Source organism: Mastigoproctus giganteus, chromosome 4 (genome assembly GCF_048544385.1).
Source record: "Mastigoproctus giganteus isolate SK-2022 chromosome 4, ASM4854438v1, whole genome shotgun sequence".
NCBI classification, from domain to species: Eukaryota; Metazoa; Arthropoda; class Arachnida; order Uropygi; family Thelyphonidae; genus Mastigoproctus; species Mastigoproctus giganteus.
Genome location: NC_143578.1, coordinates 222,706,521 through 222,727,055, shown reverse-complemented (window position 1 = coordinate 222,727,055; position 20,535 = coordinate 222,706,521). Strand labels below are relative to the sequence as shown.

Genomic DNA, 20,535 nt, shown 5'->3' with positions numbered 1-20,535 from the left:
ACAGGGGGTGTAAATGTGTCCCCCTGTCCCTGTTAATAGTATTACGACTGGATGAACCGATTCGCAAGCTCTCGAGCCACTTGCGTTCCCAAAATCCATGGGCACGGTCCGTAATGACCGCGTCTTCAGGGGCTGCTTCTCCCGATGCTGCTTCTCCCAGAAATGCTCTGCCACAGCAGACCTCGCATAATTAGCAGTCTTAATAGCAGTCATGTGCTACCCCAGACAGTCTTTTAAACGTTGCCCCGTCTCCCCCACATAACATTCCTCACAATCCGGGCACTTATCTCATAGACCACACCACTAGTATAGTCCTGGGCTATGGGATCTTTAACTTGAGACACCACTGTGTGCAATCTCCGTCCTGGAAGTTGCACACAGCAGGTCTGACACTCCCGCAGTGCTCGTACAATGTGTTCTGAAAGGCCCGGATAGTAAGGAATGTATGCGGTAGCCACAGGGGCAGGTGACTCCCTACGATTGGACTCTACCCTATAAATATATTTGTCCAAGACCCTCTGGGGGTACCTTCCTGAGGTCTGCCGTGGGTCCCCACCCTATTCAACAACGCCCTGGCTACACTATTCTTATAATGATAAGTCTGTGCCAAGCTGTAATGAACATACTGGCCATGGCACATAGGCTTTCTATAAATCTTTGTCTTAATTCTAGACCCATCTCTGCTAACCAGGACATCCAGAAATGGGAGGGACCCAGCTTTTTCCACCTCTGAGGTGAATTGTATAAATGGGGAGAAGCTGTTAAGTAAACTGAGCACCTCATCTTCCTTCCCTCTTTTTAAAATGGTGAACGTATCGTCCACATATCTCCTCCACTCGCACATGGTGAAATCCAACTGATGAAACATCCTGGTTTCCAGTTCCTCCATTGCCAAATTGGCCACAATGGCACTAATGGGGGAACCCATGGCCGTGCCATGGACCTGCTTGTACATAACTTTTTGAAAGATCATGGTAGTGCTAGCGAGGCAAAACTCAACGCCTTTACAAATATCATCAATACTTAGTAAACATCTAGCACTTAAGTTATCATCCTGCTCCAAGGCCAACCTTACACAATGCACCCCATGTCCAATGGGGATACATGTGAACAGAGATACAATGTCAAACGAGATCATAAGTTCATCTTCACCTATAGACTGGCTTCTTATAAAGTTCACAAATTCCTTGCTATCCTTAACTACTAAACTGGAGCAGCCCACTATAGGAGCAATAACTCTAGCTAAAAATCCAGATAAGGCATAGGTGGGACTACCCACAAACGATACTATTGGCCTCAATGGAATGCCCACTTTGTGCACCTTTGGGAGGGCATAGAACCGGGGTAATTGACATCCTGAGGCATGAAGAGTCCAATAAACTTCTTTAGTTATTTTGTTGATGATGTTGTTAACTTGTCTCTCCAAACCAGCTAACGGATTTCAATGGGTAACTTTATATATGTTGGTATCCTGTAAAAGATCCAGAGCTTTTTGCACAATAATCTTCTTTGTTCAGTATAACTGTGGATCTGCCTTTATCGGCAGGTAACATTATAATATCCTCATCCTTTCTAAGTTGTCTTAATGCTCTTTCATGTCTATGGATAAGATTAGATTGCAGTCTCATGGCCTGACTTAAAACAGCCGCAATCCTAACACGAATCTCATCAGCTTGGGTCACGGGTAGTTTGTTGATGGCTTTTTCCACTCCCATAGCTATCTCTACAATGGGAGGCCTAGCAGGTACTAAAGCAAACTTTGGACCCAGGCTCAGTACTTCCTCCTGTTCATTAGTAAACTGTTTGCCGCTAAGGTTATGAATAAAGTTACCAATATCCCTATTACATACCTAAACAGAGACAACATCTGAGATTCGCCCATAGGTGCAAAACACATGAGTTAGTGCCATGTGGCTTTCGGGTCAGAATGCCATTTAATGATGACCATCTGGGGAAAGTTACTAAACTGTATCAAAGGAAAGTTTTAAGTATTTGGACTTCCAAATTACATAATGATCTGAGAGATATTAGAAGACACATTGGATTGATGTTGGAAAACATTAGTACCAATCTAACCCCGGTTCATTGTGCATTGATCTTGAGAGTAGTGGCAGATAAAGCAACCAGGGTTGCTTATCTGGGGGAGACGGGCGACGTTTAAAAGACTGTCTGGGAGAGCACATGACTGCTATTAAGACTGCTAATTATGCGAGGTCTGCTGTGGCAGAGCATTTCTGGGAGAAGCAGCATCGGATCTCCCCTGAAGACACGGTCATTACGGACCGTGCCCATGGATTTTGGGAACGCAAGTGGCTCGAGAGCTTGTGAATCGGTTCATCCAGTCGTAATACTATTAACAGGGAGACACGTTTACGCCTCCTGTTTGAGGCGGCTGTCCTCAGACGGGATGACCGGTTCTGTTTGACACGCTCCCGAGCCACTTCCGTTTCTGATGAGCACTTGGGGAATGCCGACCAACTGTCTGATGGACCACGTGCATGAGTGCCATGGGTCTGCTACTTAAGGATGTGTCATTGCAGTAATAGTATACTGTTGAAGAAGGAGACAGCAGTCTCCGAAAGCTTCAGGTTCTATTGCTTTTAATCGAGTTTATTTTAGATAATTTTATTGCTTCGGTATATTTTTAACTATATTTTTAACGTTTTATTGTAGTTTATTTTATCGTAATTTATTGTAATATTTTAGTCTTCCGATAGTGTATCACATTATTTTATTTTTATAGTAAAAATTTTTTATTCCTTGGCTGGTGTTTATTGCAATATGGAATTTCCCAGCCCCATAGGCCTGTTTGAAGATATATCTTTTTGATTGTCATGGCCTTTAAGAATTTATCCAGTGAAAAAATGTAAATTCAGACCTCTCTGAACAAGTAACAAATGGGTGAAACAATTATAAATGCCATCAGAGGTAGGGTAGTGATTACAAGATAATTTTCAGTACTTGTTCTATATTTATTATTTGATTACAGCTATTGCAGATAGTGTTTTTATCTATTGCATTTTATCTATTTACATCTATTGCAGATAGTGAATCCTGCATTCAAATCAAAAATAAATTTGGGAATTTATTTTTTTGTTTTTAAATAATTTATGCCAATATTTCTAATCCAATTCAGTTTCCTTAAGTGGGCCTAGAACTCTGTTAGTCCTAACAGAACTTTAAGCCACTGAGACAAAGCAAGAAGCAGAATAATAATTATCTAATTTATTTTATGTAGTTATACAACCAGTCGAGACCAGATACCTCCTGCATTATATATAAAATAATTTATGATTATAGCAAAATACAGTCGATTCCAGTTATTTGGGACACATTGGGACTAGTGCATTTTGGCCCGATTAAGTGGCTGCCCCAATTATCCGAAGTTAGTTTCACGTAAAAAAAGTTAAAAATGCAATGGACTCCTGCTTTACAATTCGTTCACAGTCAAATCACGTTACAATGGAGTCACCACGGTAAAGTACCGTGCACTATACGATGTGTAGTAAGTGCCAGTCATTGTGATCACGTTTGTGAATTGAATTTTAATTCTATTAAACACCGATTCTAATTAGCGAAAATAGGAGGAATATTATCCACAGGCTATAAAAGTAAAGATATATTAAGCACAAATTTACCCTTTATTACCTTACAATTAAAAAATTAATGATATATGAAAATCGGAAGAATATATGTGATAATCGGAATAATTAATATGTACTGTAATATGTACGTACTAACTAGTTGACATTTCTGTTCACTGAAATTTGTCGGTGGGGGTTAAAATTTAAAACAGTAAAAAGATAAGCAATCAATAACAAAGAACGTGGCACACACAAATTGCAAGTAACAAGATATGCGCAAGTGAGAATGGAGTAACAAGTTATGAAGCTTTAAAAATAGGAATGAAGAGAAGATTCTGAAAATTAATTTTTTTTATATGATTGAAGATTCCATGGAAGTGTAAACACATTTCACCATAATAACCCACAGAATTCCAGCTGTTGATATTATCACAAATTCAATAAGATCGAGTTTACTGTCCGTTTATGACAGATTGCACTAACAGAAAAGCCAAATAAACAGATGACTGCTAATTGTTTTTATTGTTTTTTGGTTGTGACCTCCAGAAATCCGACCAAACCATGTGTTACGGTTGGAGACAATCGTAGGGTAATCTCTAGTGCTGTTGTCTCCTGCCCCGATTAAACAGCAAAGTAAACCCTGGCTATTTTCTTGATTGGGTTCTGTTTTTTAAGATTTGCCCCAAATAAACGGCTGCCCTCATTAACTGGTGGCCCAAATAATCGGAATCCACTGTATATTATACAAATTCTAAAATATGAAATATAGTAATAACGTCTGATCATTTCAATATCTGATTCAAACTGTTTAAATGAGCAAAATGATAATATGAAAGCAGCTTTACTCTTCAGTGTCATTAAAAAAAAAAAAAAAAAAGTTATTGAAGAGATATATATGGCTTAAGGAGAATTAGAAATTCAAGAAATTAAGATTGAGTGTGGCAAATATTTCAGTACTTTATTTAACAATGCAACGAATCTATACAGTCTGCACCATTAGGAATATTTTTTGTATAGCATCCAGTTGAAGTTTTTATTAGGACACTTGCTGGAAAAAGGACCGTGTGAGGAAATATTGGTTAACTACATTATAATATTCATAAGAAGCAATTTTTATGAACACTACTGATAAAGCAGCAATAATAATAATAAGATCTGAGAGAAAGTGTTGGGGGGGGGGGTAAAGGATAGTATACTTTGCAAAGATTGATATGCTAACTAGAACACAAATCAGGCTGACAACTTTGAAACACTTCCATGTACAGGCTGGCCTCGATTAATGCGATTAATTCATCCCGTGAACACATTGCTGTGCAAAATGAAAACGCGTTAAATGAATATAATAATCAGTGGGAAAAATTATAATTGGTCCATGACCTTCAGGAATGTCCATAAAGAATTTAAAAAATACTTTTTAAATAACATTTTAACTGTAAACCATGTTAAAGTTGCTAATGCTATCGAGGCAGTGTTAGGTGGGTCGGAAAACTTCTAGATTGGGGGGGGGGAATTCACAGACTAAAAGATTAACAGTAGCCGCAGGCAGAGGCAAAAATGATTCTGGCACTGCTTCTATTGTAATGAGTAGCAGCCTAGAGAAGCAAGTTGCTGGGGACTTCAAGAGTTGCTGGGAGTCATCATGGAACAAGTAAATTAAGTAAAGTAGACTAGTTCTAGGGGGTCTGTGAAACTTTCAGAAGATAACAAGTAATATTTTTATTTTCTTAAAAAATATACTGACAGAATCACAAAGAACTTCGTCATAGAACATTACTTATTTTCGATATGATTAGTGTATATAATTGTATTCATATTTCAAATTATTCGTTCTATGTATAGCAAATTGATGATAAATAAAATTATCATCAATTTATATCATCAATATATATATACAGCAGGCCCCCGTTATAACGCGGTTCGCTTTACGCTGATTCGCTATAACGCTGTTCTTACATTATAACCCGTATCTGACTATAATGCTGTCAAAACTCACTGTAATGCTATTTTACTAGCATACAGATTGAATTTTTGGCAAATCCGTCTTCAGTCCAGTCTGTTTTGAGCATTTTTTTTTTTTTTTTTTTTTTTTTTTGGCAAAAGGAGAAAATAGCCACCATGAAATTAACTACAGTAAGTTGTTACGAAGTCTGCATTTTCTGTTCTGACCTGTAATAGAAAGATACTAAAAATAGATTTACTCCCTATCTCTTCTTTTGTTTTACTGTGGGAACTACAACTTGCAAAATGTTTTTCACACAATCAATCCCATGAGTGCTAAATGCGGTGCAGTTTCTTGTACAGCATTCTCTTGTCTTCTGAACTCCTCTGACCTTGTGGTCACCCGAAGTACATAAAATTTGTTTGTTTTACTGTTTTGGAAATTCCATAAACATTCTCCATGAGTCACACCATAATTGATTACAGTACTTTTCGTACAATAAACAACCATTTGGTTTTACTGCACGGTAAAATCGAACTTTTCAGATAAATAAAACATTAGTCACCATCTTCAGCTCACTTGCCAGAGGAATTCTAGATATCATTCAGTGCATACAGTGTTAGACATACAGACAGTTTACTGTACTCTAACATCGTATCACAATCAGTGCAACGCAGTTACATTTGCAGAGAGTTATGGTGGATAAGAATGAAAAAGCAACAATGTCTGGACACGGTGCAAAGATTGGAAAGGTAAGAAAAACATTGAGTTTGAAAATTAAATTAGACGTTTTGAAGAGAATTGATTCCGGTCAAAGACAAGTGGATGTGTGCAATAATTTAGGACTGGCAGGTTCAACTGTAAGAACAATCATAAAAAATAAAGAATCAATTTTAGCAGCTGGAAAAACAGCTGTTGCCCTGCAGGCAACTAAATTGACCAGGGCTAGGCCGGCTATTATGATTGAAATGGAGAAACTTCTACATAATTTTATTGAAGTCAACATTCAACGTAGAATTCCGTTAAGTTCAATTATTATTAAAGAAAAAGCGAAGAGGCTATATGAAGATTTAAAGGAAGCTCAGCCCGAAAAAACATGTGGAACCATTTAACGCTAGTAAGGGCTGGTTTGATAGATTTAGAAAGCGCTATAACCTGCACAACGTAGCAATACAGGGAGAAGCTGCAAGTGCAGATCAACAAGGAGCCGAAACTTTCAAAAAAGAATTTGCTAAAATTATTGAAGAGGGATGTTATACTGCTCAACAAGTTTTTAACATAGATGAAACAGGTCTTTTTTGGAAACGAATGCCTAAAAGAAGTTTCATATCGAAAGAAGAAAAAAAACATGCCAGGCTTCAAAGCGGCGAAGGATCGGTTAACTTTGTTTTTGGGTGGTAATGCTGCGGGGATTTTAAATTAAAACCCCTTTTAGTTTACCATTCCAAAAATCCAAGGGCTCTTAAAGGTTTAGCTAAATCAAACCTACCTGTAATCTGGAAGGCTAATAAAAAAGCTTGGGTAACCAGGCCGCTTTTCATTGATTGGTATGCCGAGTTCTTCTGTCCTGCAGTGGAAAAATATTGTGCAAAAAATAACATTGGTTATAAAGCTATTCTAATCATGGACAATGCGCCAGGACACCCAAGCAAAGAGAGCTTAGAAGACTTGAACAATCACATAAAAGTTTTTTACATGCCTCCAAACACTACGTCTCTGATCCAACCAATGGACCAAGGAGTAATTGCCACATTTAAAGCGTACTACATAAGGAACACCTTTTCCCAAGCTATTAAAGCCATCAACACTGAAAATGTACCGAGCTTAAAGGAGTTTTGGAAATCCTATAACATTAAAACCGCCATCTACAACATTTCAAGTGCCTGGGATGAAGTGACTGAGAAAACCATGAATGGAGTGTGGAGGAAAGTTTGGAAAAATTGCATAAAGCATTCCCAGGAACCTGATGATTCCGTTGAAAATGTTGAAACACAAATTGTTCACAAATTCATCCAAAAGAATGGCCACTAACGTAGTGGAAGAAAATTCTTTCTTTATAGCATTTTTAACCACAGCAGATATAGCGTTAATGATATAATTTTGTACTGTGGAAGAAGTTCCTTGAAATATAGTCGATGCCTTTAATTAATTAATTAATTAATCTTTATTGTACGTAAAGATACCTGTCTTTACATTGTTAAATGACTGCCTAAAAGAGGATCATACTCAACAGAGCACATTTAAAAATTCTATATAATTCCCTCGATTAGCTGAATCTTCAGACTTATCATGACCTCTGAAAGGAAGCTCTTGCTCAGCCAAATAAAATACAGCATCAATTAATCTTTTTAAAATGTTTCTAATTTTCTTTACTTGTTCATTATAATTTCAGTTTTTCTTTGGCTGTTAATGAGAGTGTCAATTTTGTTTTCCAAACATCTTAAGATTTAAAAATGCCTGAAATGTGGTTGGGAGTGCTAATGTTTTTGCACTGCTGCAGATAAATGAATAAGATCGGAATACTCATACTAATTCTAAACACCTTTCTCTTTGCAGAATAATAAACAAGGCCAACAAAAGTCTTGACTGCACTTCACATCCAGTTAATCATTCTACTGTATTGTATTGGGAAACAGAGAAATGTCTCATGTACTCAGTTTTCGCATCTTTGTGTTTACACAGTAAATTTGGAAGAGGAGGACGAGGCTTACCTTCTTCAACTATGTTCATACAATCCGCAAAAGCTCTGGCAGAAAACAGGACATTCAGTCTATCATCAATACTGTTTCCCATTGCAAATATAGACAAAAAAGTTAATTATATCTAAAAAAAATTATAAATAGTATATATTAAAAACTTGTCTAAATCGGTGTCATAAACATGTCGGCTCACACTTTAAGCATGCAAAACAGACTAAACTCAGAAAACAAAAACAGCAACTCATGACAAGTGACAACGTCAAATTGGATTGCTTCACAGAATAGCAATCCAATTGCAAAATCACAACCACTAACTACTTCTGGGTGTTGTTGTCTCAGCGCTTCTGTTTAGAGGGCTCAAAGGTGTCCGTATTTGTGACAGCACATCCGGGCTATTAATGCAAATGTGATACAATGTTTACATGCTGAAACTTTTCTTCACGAAACATTATATATTGGATTTAATTTTAGGAATCGCACGAAGCCAGCAAACATTGCAATTCTGTGGGTGTGCAATCCACACATATATATAACAGCAGATTACATAATAGATTCTAGTGATACTATGGAAAGTCTAAAAAAAGAATGAAAAAATAATAATATCTTAGAATGGATTATGGATCCAGGACACTACTACTAGTAATAGCAGAAATGCCCAGCAATCATAATGAAATATAGGCAGATTAGATAAATGTATCGGTAGGGGTGCTGTCTGACAGGTGTGGCAACAATGGAGAAATTAAAAGTGCCTGAAAAATAAAGGCAGATTACATAACAAATTAATATAATTAAATTAAAATAACATATGTAAATGGTACTTAATGCTGTTATGTCCCAAGATTTTAACTATGTCATCTAGGGCCGGCAGCCAAAACCAAACGATGTACAGCAATAAGCAAGGTTTGTTTCTGTTATGATGTATATGTGGCAGACAGAAAAAGCGAGCAGACGTATACATCATAGCCGAACCGACAGAGACCAGGAAGAAAAGGACTAAAAACAAAACCAATATAATATTAAACTAAATAAAAAGTAAAATGACAGAGGCTAGAGGATATATGACCAGGGCTCCCACTCACAAATTTTAAAAAAACTTAGATTGCAACTTAAATAAACCCAAAAAAAACCTAGTTTTCATCATATAGTATAGCAACACAAATAAGATAAAACTTACCATTCAAAAATATCTTTTATTTAATTGTAATCAGAATTTTCATCCCATTCAGTTCCCTCCACATTTATTTTTTGAAGTTCTTTCATTTTTTTCAAACGTTCTTCGTATCTTTTATGACAAGTTCCTTGTATGACTTCTTTTACCAATTCTGATTTAGGTTTCCTTGTATAGCAATTTTGATTAGATCTATTTATCGCCTGTTTTGCCATTAGTCGATTTTTCACAGTTTCTGGTTTAAGGGAGTTTGTGGCTTTTGTTTTTATATGGTTTACCTGGGAGAAGATTCTTTCTACGCTTGCCGAAGAGTGAGGTAAAATAGTTAGACTGGTCATAAAGTTAGATAAAATCTCATATTTAGAATTATTAAAGCCATCTTTTACATTACGTAACAGATACCAAAACTCAGGGATGGTTTTGTAAGAGAAATCTAAATCTTGATTTAAACGAAATGATTTCCATTCATCATCTAGAAGATCTAGTTTGTCTTCAGAAACAAGGTGAGGGAACTGCACTGCTAAATGGAAAATTGAGAATGGCGAATTGGCACGATCATGTATCACTGCTGGGTCAAGAACATTGAGACTGGCGATAATTACATCATCATTTAGAGGAAATCTTTTTCTGATTTCCATACAAAGTTCAACAAGAAATCTTAAACAATCATTTTTAAACCTGCTTTCACTGTTACCAAGTAGTGTTGAATTTAATAAGGCCATACAACGGCCTCTGAAATATATTTTATTCAGAGGCTTATGATTTATTGCATTGCTTGGATCAATTTCAACCAGCTTGCGCAAAGTAATGACTTCTTCTTTTATGAAAAAACTAAGAATATTTTTATACTCAATTGAAACCATTGAATGAAGTAAGTGCAATCTGAAATGCTCAGATTGAAATTCAATATTCAGGCAGTTTATTTTCTCCAGTACATATCCTAAAAACAACAACATATGCTTAGTTCCTTTGGTGATCATAGTATTGTAAATATTCCCTTCACCATCGATTTTCTCAATTTTTGATTGAGACTGAAAATAAAGAACGAATGCATCCCACTGCTCAATAATAATTTTTATTACATTGCCACGGGATAACCAACGTGTTTGTGCGAATTTGGGGATTTTATGCTTAGCAGTATCTACAACATCTTGAATCATTTTTAACTCGTTTAATCTTTTACTACTACGGGAAAAATAACAAGAGATATCTTTTATAAATATTTCTAGATATGATGGTAGTACCTTGACTGAATGACTAGCACATAATGCAAAAGAATGGCAAACACATCCCATTATAAATACTGATGGTACATCCTTTTTTAGCAATGACTGGAACCCACTCTTAGTACCCATCATAGTGGCACAATTACCACTTCCAAAGCCAACTAGATTACTTATTTGAATGTTTTTTTCTATGAAAAGATCTTTTACAGCTTGATAAAGCCCTTCTGAAGTACCATTTTCGACACAGTGTCAAGTAACACATCTACAACATCAAGTTTTTGAATATCAAAATATCTAACAACAACAGCTAGAACTTGAGATAAAGATAAATCTGTACTTTCATCTATTATCATTGAAAACTTGTTGTTTCTGCATATGTTAGAAATGTATATTTTTTCATGATAGGCTATGGCATCTTGTATAAGATAAGAGACTTTAGTCGCCTTTATCTGAACTTGTTTTGCAATATTGCTATCATGAAATGCTTACTTACATGCTTCTATAAGGTGATCACATTGCCCAAATGGAATATTATGCTCAGAAATTAGTGCAGCAATTGTTAACTCTGCCTTTGCTACTTCTTCATTCTCTGTAGGTTTACGTTTTGTGAAGAACGTGTCTAACATTGAACTTGTCTTAGCAATATTTGCACTTTTTTTTATGTTTAACTGTATTTTTATGCACTAGTAACATCGATTTATTGGCATTCTTTAATTTCATTTCACAACAAATACAGCAAGATGCACCTTTTTCATTACTGTCTTCTTTCAACCAATCCTTTAATTCCGGATCTTCTAACCATTCATTTCTAAAATTTTGAGTATACCACCGTTTACTCATCTTTCTCTGTGGAGAACAAGTTTCAGACATTGTGGGCAATTTGTGGATATGGCTAATTAGCAGTTATCTTATTTAAAATGTTCTATAAAATAAAAAATAAATCACTAATCCATTAACATAAAATAGAAATAGTCACTACAATTTAAATTTATTATATCACTGTATGTAGTACACGCATAAATATAAAAATCACACCAAATAATGCAATAATACCACGAACGATCACGAAAGACTGTGCAGTAAAGACCGCCTTCTGCCTGCTCAATAGGCTGCGCATACATGTTAGTAACATGAACGAAAATCATAGTGTAGAACCCTGTGAAAACTTTGAAATCCTTTTACATTTGTAGTATTTTGTACAAGCACTTGACATATTACAAATTACGATCAGTATTGTTAGAATATAAAATTAAGAAAATTGTAAACTGTTATTAAATGTATTAAATTTTATTGTATTTACAAAAAATAAAAATAAATTTTGACTTAAAATTAAAAATTACCGAAAAAACCCATATAATGAGATATTTTTGTGAAAAAAACCTATCAACCTAGATGACGATCAAAAAACCCAGATCTGGGTGGAAAAACCCAGGAGTGGGAGCCCTGTATATGACTATACATTATGTTTTTTTTTTTTTTTTTTTGGTAGTTGTTTTCGCATAGGCTTCTGTGGCCATAATGCACCTCCCAAGGTTTTTGCAGGACTTTGATCCAAGCCCGAAGCGGGAATCGAACCCGCGACCTTTGGGTTGCCAGGCAGGCACTGTACCCACCCAGCTATACATTATGTACAAGCCTGAATGTGAAAGAAATCAAGCGGCAATTACCATGTTGATATCAACCTTGTTATCAATAAGTTTTTTAAATTCACAATGTTTAGTGCTTTCCTAAAATGATGGTAAAGGAAGGCTGTAGGGAAACTATTACCAAGCAATTTATTATGGAATAATGTGATATTGTTTAAAAAGAAAATGTCATTGCAAATAATGGCAATTCTGAAGCACTGGGAGAATATTATATTAGCATGTACTTTTTTTTGAAATGTAGGAGTGCCAATGTGTGAAACTGTTGAACGCATCTCTCTTATTGTGTATGTTAACTGTAGCATGAGGCTGTTGATATTAATGTCCAAGTCAAAGTAATTACCTGAATAGTCATTATTATTTGTTCTCTCCAGAGTAAGTTCTGGAGGATAAATACCAGACAAATCCAGTATAAATGTAGGGCAGATGACTACTAATAAATCACAAAAAAACTCTGTAAATCTTTATATCTGAGGGTAGGGAGGTCTCAGACCAGTATAAGTATAGGTTAGCTAAGACACAGCTAGCAGGGCTACCCATAGAAGTATCTTTGGTTTGCAAGTATACAGTTTTGATATCAAATATATAATTGTTGGAAATGCAGAGGTTTATGAGATTTATTGTAAATTCCATTCATGACTGATTTTAGGCTGGTTAGGTCTATGCTGCTGAATAGACTACTGAAATCAAATGTTTGAACATGAGTGATGTTGCCATTATTAGAGCATTAATAACTGGTATGTTATTATTAATTATCTTGCTATCTGGAAGGATGCCCATTACAGGTTTAAGTAACAGTTCTAAAGTTATGCCAGGTTTATGAGCATAACTGTATTTACAAGAAGTAATGAACCTGAAGCGTATTTTTTTTGTGGAACTTGGGCATGAAATAAATATAAGGAAAATTATAATTATTCATGCTAATTTTTAATTTCTTGCTGAAAGCAATTAATTTCTTAGTAATTATACTGCTGCTATTAGAGATGGACTTGTAGGTGGCACTGGAATTTAGTTCTGCATTTAATGTTTAGAAATAAAAGGCTTTACAGATAATGGTATAGTTGCAGGAGGAGGAGTATATCCACAGGAGTGATGACAATGTTCGTGCAGATCTGCTGATTGTTGTTTTAATATGAACAAATGGAATTTTAAACTAGTAGATGGTTGCACCTGTGGTTTAGACGTCTTATATTGATGCAGTATCTCAGCTAGTGGAGAATTAATCCATAATTGGAAGGCTTGTTTCTTTGTTTGTTTGGTTTTTAGGAGCATTAGCAACTAAGGCCATATTGCTCCGGGGAATATGCAGTGGTCATTCCCTGACCTTTCCACATCCTCTGTATTTGGTGGTCACGGGCTCGAACCCCGGTCTAATCAAGAAGCGTGTGCTACGCACTGCTGCTCCTGCCCACGGAGGCACGTCATAATTGGAAGGCTTCAATGGGGATGCTATGATGGTAAATATGGTTTTAGAAGGTTTTAATTTTAGCATAATTTTGCATTTTAAGTTTTATTTAGCTTAGTGTTATATTGGTTTTCTTTTTATTCCTTTTCTGTCTGGTCTGCTATCATGTATAAGTCTGCTCGCTTTTTTTTTTTTTTTTTTATGAAAACCCCAAATACAAGGTATTAGAACCCATAGTACTTAGTATTGTGCATGGGTTGAGGTTGAGAACATGAAAGAAGATATTTGTTGATATTAGACAAACTTCTGTAGACTAATTTTCAGGAAATACATACAAAGGAAGGTTGTTCCAGAAAACAGCAGTTGAATAAATAAATGAGGAAGATGAAAAGTTGGTTCTATGAATTTGAAATTGGATGATTTCCACTTTTCATCCAATTTCCAAGGATACAGAGTTTGCTGAATATATGGTATAGGTAAGTGTGCATTCAGAAAAACTATAAAAACAAGCGTATCTCCTATTCAAATTTGCTGGATAAACAGATACCATATACACTAAAAACATTATTATTCAGTCTCCATATTTTGAATAAAACATATCATAATGTTTCTTCTCGGAAGCTACTTTTTTCCCCCCCTTTTTTTGCATGGATTTGAATGAAAATGAAAGTGTTCCAATGAAAGTGTTCTGCAAGTTAAAAAGTGTTCTGTTTTTATCATGTGAGGTCGAGAGGGAGGAGGTCTAAAAGCCTTTACTTTTGTTCCTAATCACAAGTTTATTTTGTTTCTGTTTATTTTTTTCTTTTCATTACTTTATTTATTTATTTTTAAATAGAATATTACTGAAGCAATTATTACCTAAAAAATTGCTTTGGTAACTTCATGAAACCTCATCTCCAAATTTTTATCAACTGTCCCAGGAATAAAAGGAGGAATAAAAACAAGAATAAAGTAATGTAACTAATAAAAATAAGTTAATCACAGAGAAATTATCGAAGCATAGAAGCCTGTGCTTCCAATGCACAGGCTTCTTTGTTAAAATTCAAGCACTTATCCCAGATTGAATTTTAACATTCAATGTTTGGCAAGATTTATTATTCCAAAACTGTAAAAATCAAAACTAAGCAATCTCCAGGTCAAGAGATTACCAGGATTTAGATGTTATACCTGTAAAAGTAAAGGTTCAAACTTAAGGAAGTGAATGAAGGAATGAGAGCTTTCATAACACTTATGATAAGGTTAAAATGAACTCAATGCAGAATGGCTGAATTTTCTCACTTATGACAATTTTTTCATTTAATACAAAATAACATTTTGAAACTTACCTTAAAATCAAGTAGTATATTTTCTGGCTTTAAGTCCCTGCATGAACATAAAAATAATTTTTATTATTATTATTATTATTATTTTTTTCACTATTTTAATTTACATAAAATTATTTTTTCAAGTCACAAGCAATGAAAGTCACAATTAATTGACAACAGACTGATGTGGTTATTTCCAAATTGTTTTTATGCTTCTTCATCAGTTGCTAACAAAATTATTATTACAGCAAATGGCTGAGCAAATTAAGTTTATCACTACAATTAAAAATAATGGTATGTTTATTATAATTAGACAGACATCATTATGTCTTCAAGATTATTATGAAAAAGAAACACTATATACCAAGCCCCAACCAAGGAGATGCCCACTCTACAATCACCAAAGTAAGAGTGTCACTTCCCAAAAATAAAATTAACTAAAGATAGGGACATTTATTTAATTAATTGATTCAAATTTGATTTATTTATTTATGTTAATTCTATTTATATAAATTAGTTTAATGTTTATTTGCAAATTATGTTTTCTCTTTAGGGGACTTAGAGAGGAAGAGACATTGTGTGTTATCAGACACTCAGTCTAAATGGATCCAATATCTTTCTATTTTAGAAGATTTAGGAGAACTTCTCCTGAATCTTCTAAAATTGGCCTGCCTCCCTAAAATCCACTCATGCACACCTTGAAGATAAGCCCTGTTATGTCACTTTGGTGGCAATGAACGTGTAGAGTGTTTCTCTTCAAGATACCTGGTCAGCATGAAGAGGAAAAGACCAAACCCGGCAGCACATAATGACACGAAGAAACAAATGGCCCTCTGTCCCCATTGGCTTTCACTCCTCCTCTTACAGCAGTGAGAGGATCACAGTGGAAGCAGATAGTGCTAAGATTCTCTGGCAACTGGAATCTCTATGACTAGGCTGCCATGCCCAGAAATTGAACTTGGCCTCTTTAAGATTGCTCATTGGTGAGGATAGGATATCAGAGCTGGAAAAAGAATTACAAAAGTGAATTGAAATATCATCGGTTTGGCTGAAACAAAAGTGAATCCCTTATAAATTTATCAAGTGGAAATCTGCTACACCAATGGAAACAGTGAAAGGAGCAAAGATGGAGTTGGCTTTCTGGTCCATAAAGATATAAGAAAACAACATTTTGGAATTCAAAAGTACATCACGAAGGGTGTCAAGACTGCTTCTCAGGATTTCTAAGAGGTACAAACTAAAGAGGCACCAATATTGAGTCATGATGATGAAGAGGTTGAAGAAATGCACACTGAAATTGAGACTTCTAAATGAACAGAAAACTCAATACACCATTATTATGGAGGACGAGAAACCTATATGTAAAAAGAAATCTAAAGAAGAAAATTAGTCACGAAACACTTGCCATGATGCACTGAAGATGACAAACAAAGAGCAAGATAAACACTGACAAGGACAAAATTGAGTATACTGAGTTATACAAAGCCATTAGAAAGAGACTCAGAGAGGACATAAGATTTAACACAAGAAAAGTAGAACAAGCATTAAGGGAAAACAAAGGACTTAAATCAGCAGCCATGAGCAGTAATATAGAAAGAAATGATACTGAAAAATAGTGATGATGTACTTATAAATAGCAGAGAAGGCATAATTCAAAAGGCAGAAAACTACTATAAAGAATTATATAAGGAGAGAGGGAATGATGCCAGCAGTGGGGAAGATGGATCACATATTAGCAACACATACGACATACCCGATATCCTTCCTGATAAGGTAGATCATGCATTGAAATAATTGAAAAACCAGAAAGCCCCAGGTGAAGATGAAGTTACTGTAGAGTTGTTAAATTGGGAAGAGGAGACGTGAAACAGAAACTGGCAAGAATCTTCACAAGATACAATAGGAAAGGAGTGATGCCTAAGGAGTGGAATAATGCAATCATAATTTTGCTGCATAAGAAAGGAGATAAATCAGAAATTGGAAATTATAGACCAATTAGCTTGTTGTCCCACATTTACAAGGGTCAATACTCACAGATTAGAAAGAATACTCAATGAGAATCAACCAAAAGAGCAAGCTGGCTTTAAGATAGGATTCTCAACTATGAATCACAGTCATGTAATATCGCAGATAATGGAGAAAACAAATGAATACAAAACACCATTATGTCTGGAATTTGTGGATTAAGGAAAGGCAATTGACTCCATACAGCATAAGGCAATGTTTTGAGCACTGGAAAGACAAGGCATAGATACCCCATACATTATGATTTTGAAGAAAATATATGAGAATGCTACCTCCTTTATTAGACTAGACAAAGACAGTAGCAAATTTAAAATTGAGCAAGGAATTTGACAAGGAGATACAATATCTCCAAAGTTGTTTACTGCTGCCCTTGAGGAAGCTTTCAGAAGATTAGGCTGGTTGCAGAAAGGAGTCAATGTGAATGGAGAGTACCTAAACCCTTTACGGTTTGCAGATGACATTGTGATCATAAGCAATGATCACAAAGAATTAGAGGAAAATCTTAATCAGTTATGCAGAGTTAGTAAGGATTTCAGACTAATGGATATGGCTAAAACAAAAGTTACGATAAACAAATATTCCACAGAAAGGGATATGATTATTGAAGGAGCAGTAATTGAAAAGATGGATTCATATACTTATCTGTAACAAGTCATTAGTTGTAATAGTGATAAATGGCTGGAAGTCAAGAGAAGGATAAATTTCAGGTGGATAGCATTCAGGAAATATAGTCACATACTGAGGAGCAATATCCCAATTTGTCTGAAACATAAAATAATGAACAAGTGCATACTTCCCACCATGACTTATGGTGAAACTTGGGCACTCACCAAAAGAATGGAACAAATTATATTTGGAATCAGACTATTAGATAAGAAGAGAAACACATGGATTAGGCAGCAAACACAAATAAAGGACATTCTTATCAAAACTAAAGAACTGAAATGGACTTTGGCAGGACACATAACTCAAAGACATGATGACAGATGGACTAAGAAAATAACAGAATAGTACCCAAGAGGAGCTAAAAGAAAACCTGGAAGACAACAACGGAGATGGACAGATGAAATTCACGAGTTCGAGGGTAGTAAATGGATTGCACAAAACAGCAGAAACTGGAAAGTTGATGGAGATGCCTTCATCCCGCAGTGTATTGAAAGTGGCTGACGATGATGTTTTCTTTAGGCCAGTCAATTGGCAGGGTTGACTTTCAAATTTTTATTTTATTTGTTATGCTACCTTATTCCATGACATACTTTATGATATAAGTTTGTCCATTACATTTATTTTTTTTTATTTGGACCATATAAGAACATCTACCAAAATTTGGCTGAATAATGTTCAATGAATGAAATATGATTCTTTTGGAGTTCACTTTTCCTTTGCTTGTAACCACCCTCTGGCTATTCATTATGTTTTAATTTTTCTGTCATTTGGTTAGCTTTTGGAATTCATAATTACTGTTGTGACTTTGGTTAATTATATTTTTGGGAAGTGGTACTCATACTTGGGTGATTGTTGGTTGCACCTCCTTGGGCTGAGAGTAATGTGCTTGCTCTACTAGGGATGAGTGTTGCTTTGCCTTTTTCTTATTCCTTATTTTATTATTTTAACATTGGGGAGTCTTGGTATACATGGGGTGACAGAGGGCCTTGTTAAGAACAAGTCTAATTGTAGCATTAACTTGTTTAGTTCATAGCAAATATTATTTTTCATAAATGTTTTCTGTATTTGTGTGTAGCAGCAAATACATTATGTCAGCAGTTGGCAGCATACAATAACTTTAAAATAATTGTGTTGATAATACATGATATTATCAGTGGCACATATGTAAAAACTTTTGCAAATGTACATCATTATTTAACACATACAGGAAATGTCAAGATGAAGGGGTGATGACAAAATATGGAAAAATGCATATATACACTAGATTGTTTAAGCAAGAAAACATTTACTCACTGGGAAGGTGGTAAATCAGTGAACAACTATTAATCTAATGTATGCAGAAATACATGAATTAGATTAGGACTATAGTCTATCACTGTTAATCATTGATTTTAGTGATCCTATGAAATAGGATCACTAAAATCAATTATCACTAAAATGATTTAGATGAGAGAAAACTTACTTATTTGAAAAATAATAGAAAAAAACTTTATATATACATTAAAGTTTCATTGCTGAATTACAGTAATTGATTTTGTAATATTTCTCACTCTCTGCATATTGACTTGGTGCATTATAGCCTTAGACGCTAATGCACCATAAAATCCTAAAACAAACAACCAACTCTCTGCATTATACATTTTTTTTTTTTTTTTGCATTGAAAATTGCATACATGACATTAAGTGACACTTTCATGAGACAGAAATGTCTCATGCAAGTGTCACTTAAAGTCATGTTCAGGGTAGCAAACAGATGTAATCCTGTTCAGTAGATGCAACTGTCAAAGAATTATTAAACAATTTAGAACAGCTGTTATACGAAAAAAAGGAAATACAAAGTAAAGTATACTGAAAATGCAGGATATATATTTGAGGGAGTTGATTAAAAGGTTGTGAATGGATTACTGCTTATATACATTTTGCATTTAAGATGACTGCAGAGATGGAGATACTAGTAGAGAGCTTTTATCAAATGAAAATGTGGTTCATTCATTTAAACAATTAAAAAAAAAAAAAAAAAACAATTGAGTCACTTACCAAAAGGCTTAAACATTTGTTGAGAATGCCACAAGTCTGCAATAAAAATGAACATCACAGGACAGAAAAATTGCTTCTAGAGAAATGCAGATCATAAGCATTAGCATTACTAGTGGCATATGATGTAAGAAAGCAAGCATATACACAGCATCATCCAAAAAAAAACAAAAAAAAACCCACCTTCCATTTGCTCCAAAAGTTTGTCAAGTTCTTCCTAGAATTTACTTATCAACTTCCACTATGACAGACAGAAGTTTATTCCTGCAATCAACCACGTGCTGGCTAAAGGCAAATTTCTGCACATCTATTCGGCAACTGTCTTTCCTCAATTTGAATTTATGCCTCCTCAAGTGCATAATCTCAGCAACAGCAAGAACTCCACCAGCATTGAGCTTGCTCAAAACCATTCAAAGCCTTATACACTTCAATCAGATCACCTCGCAGGTGCCTAGTCTTCAGAAGCTGCAATTTGCATAACGTTAGCCTTTCTGGGTAAGAGCAATCCTTTGTTCCCCTCACCAGTCTCACCACCCTTCTCTATACTCATTCCAGCAGTTCTACATCCTTCATTATCCCTTTATATAAGGCAAAAAAATCACCACCTTATCTCTGCTAGTAAAATTCCTGTATACCATTGACAAAACCCCATGAGCTGTCCTGGCAGCCTGTCTGTACATCCCCCCCCCCCCAAGTCTTTTTCATTCACCACTTCCCTGAGTGTAGTACCACACAGTTGGTATGTTACTCTTGGGCAACTGCTACCAATATGCAGCAATTTGCATTTGTCAATGTCAAACTTCAGCTGCCATTTCTCAGTCCATCTGCCTAACTTTTCTACA

At 35.2% G+C, this 20,535-nt stretch overlaps 1 protein-coding gene across 2 annotated transcripts in view; it reads right to left on the bottom strand.

Moving 5' to 3' along the window:
• The window catches only part of LOC150087431 (serine/threonine-protein kinase Sgk2-like), a 268,124-nt gene that overhangs the window by 98,699 nt on the left and 148,890 nt on the right, over positions 1 to 20,535 (bottom strand). For both annotated transcript variants that reach the window (XM_090372067.1, XM_090372068.1), the window contains exon 10: positions 14,990 to 15,026. In XM_090372067.1, coding sequence (XP_090228193.1) covers positions 14,990 to 15,026 — 37 coding nt within the window. The remainder of the gene's footprint in view (positions 1 to 14,989; positions 15,027 to 20,535) is intronic.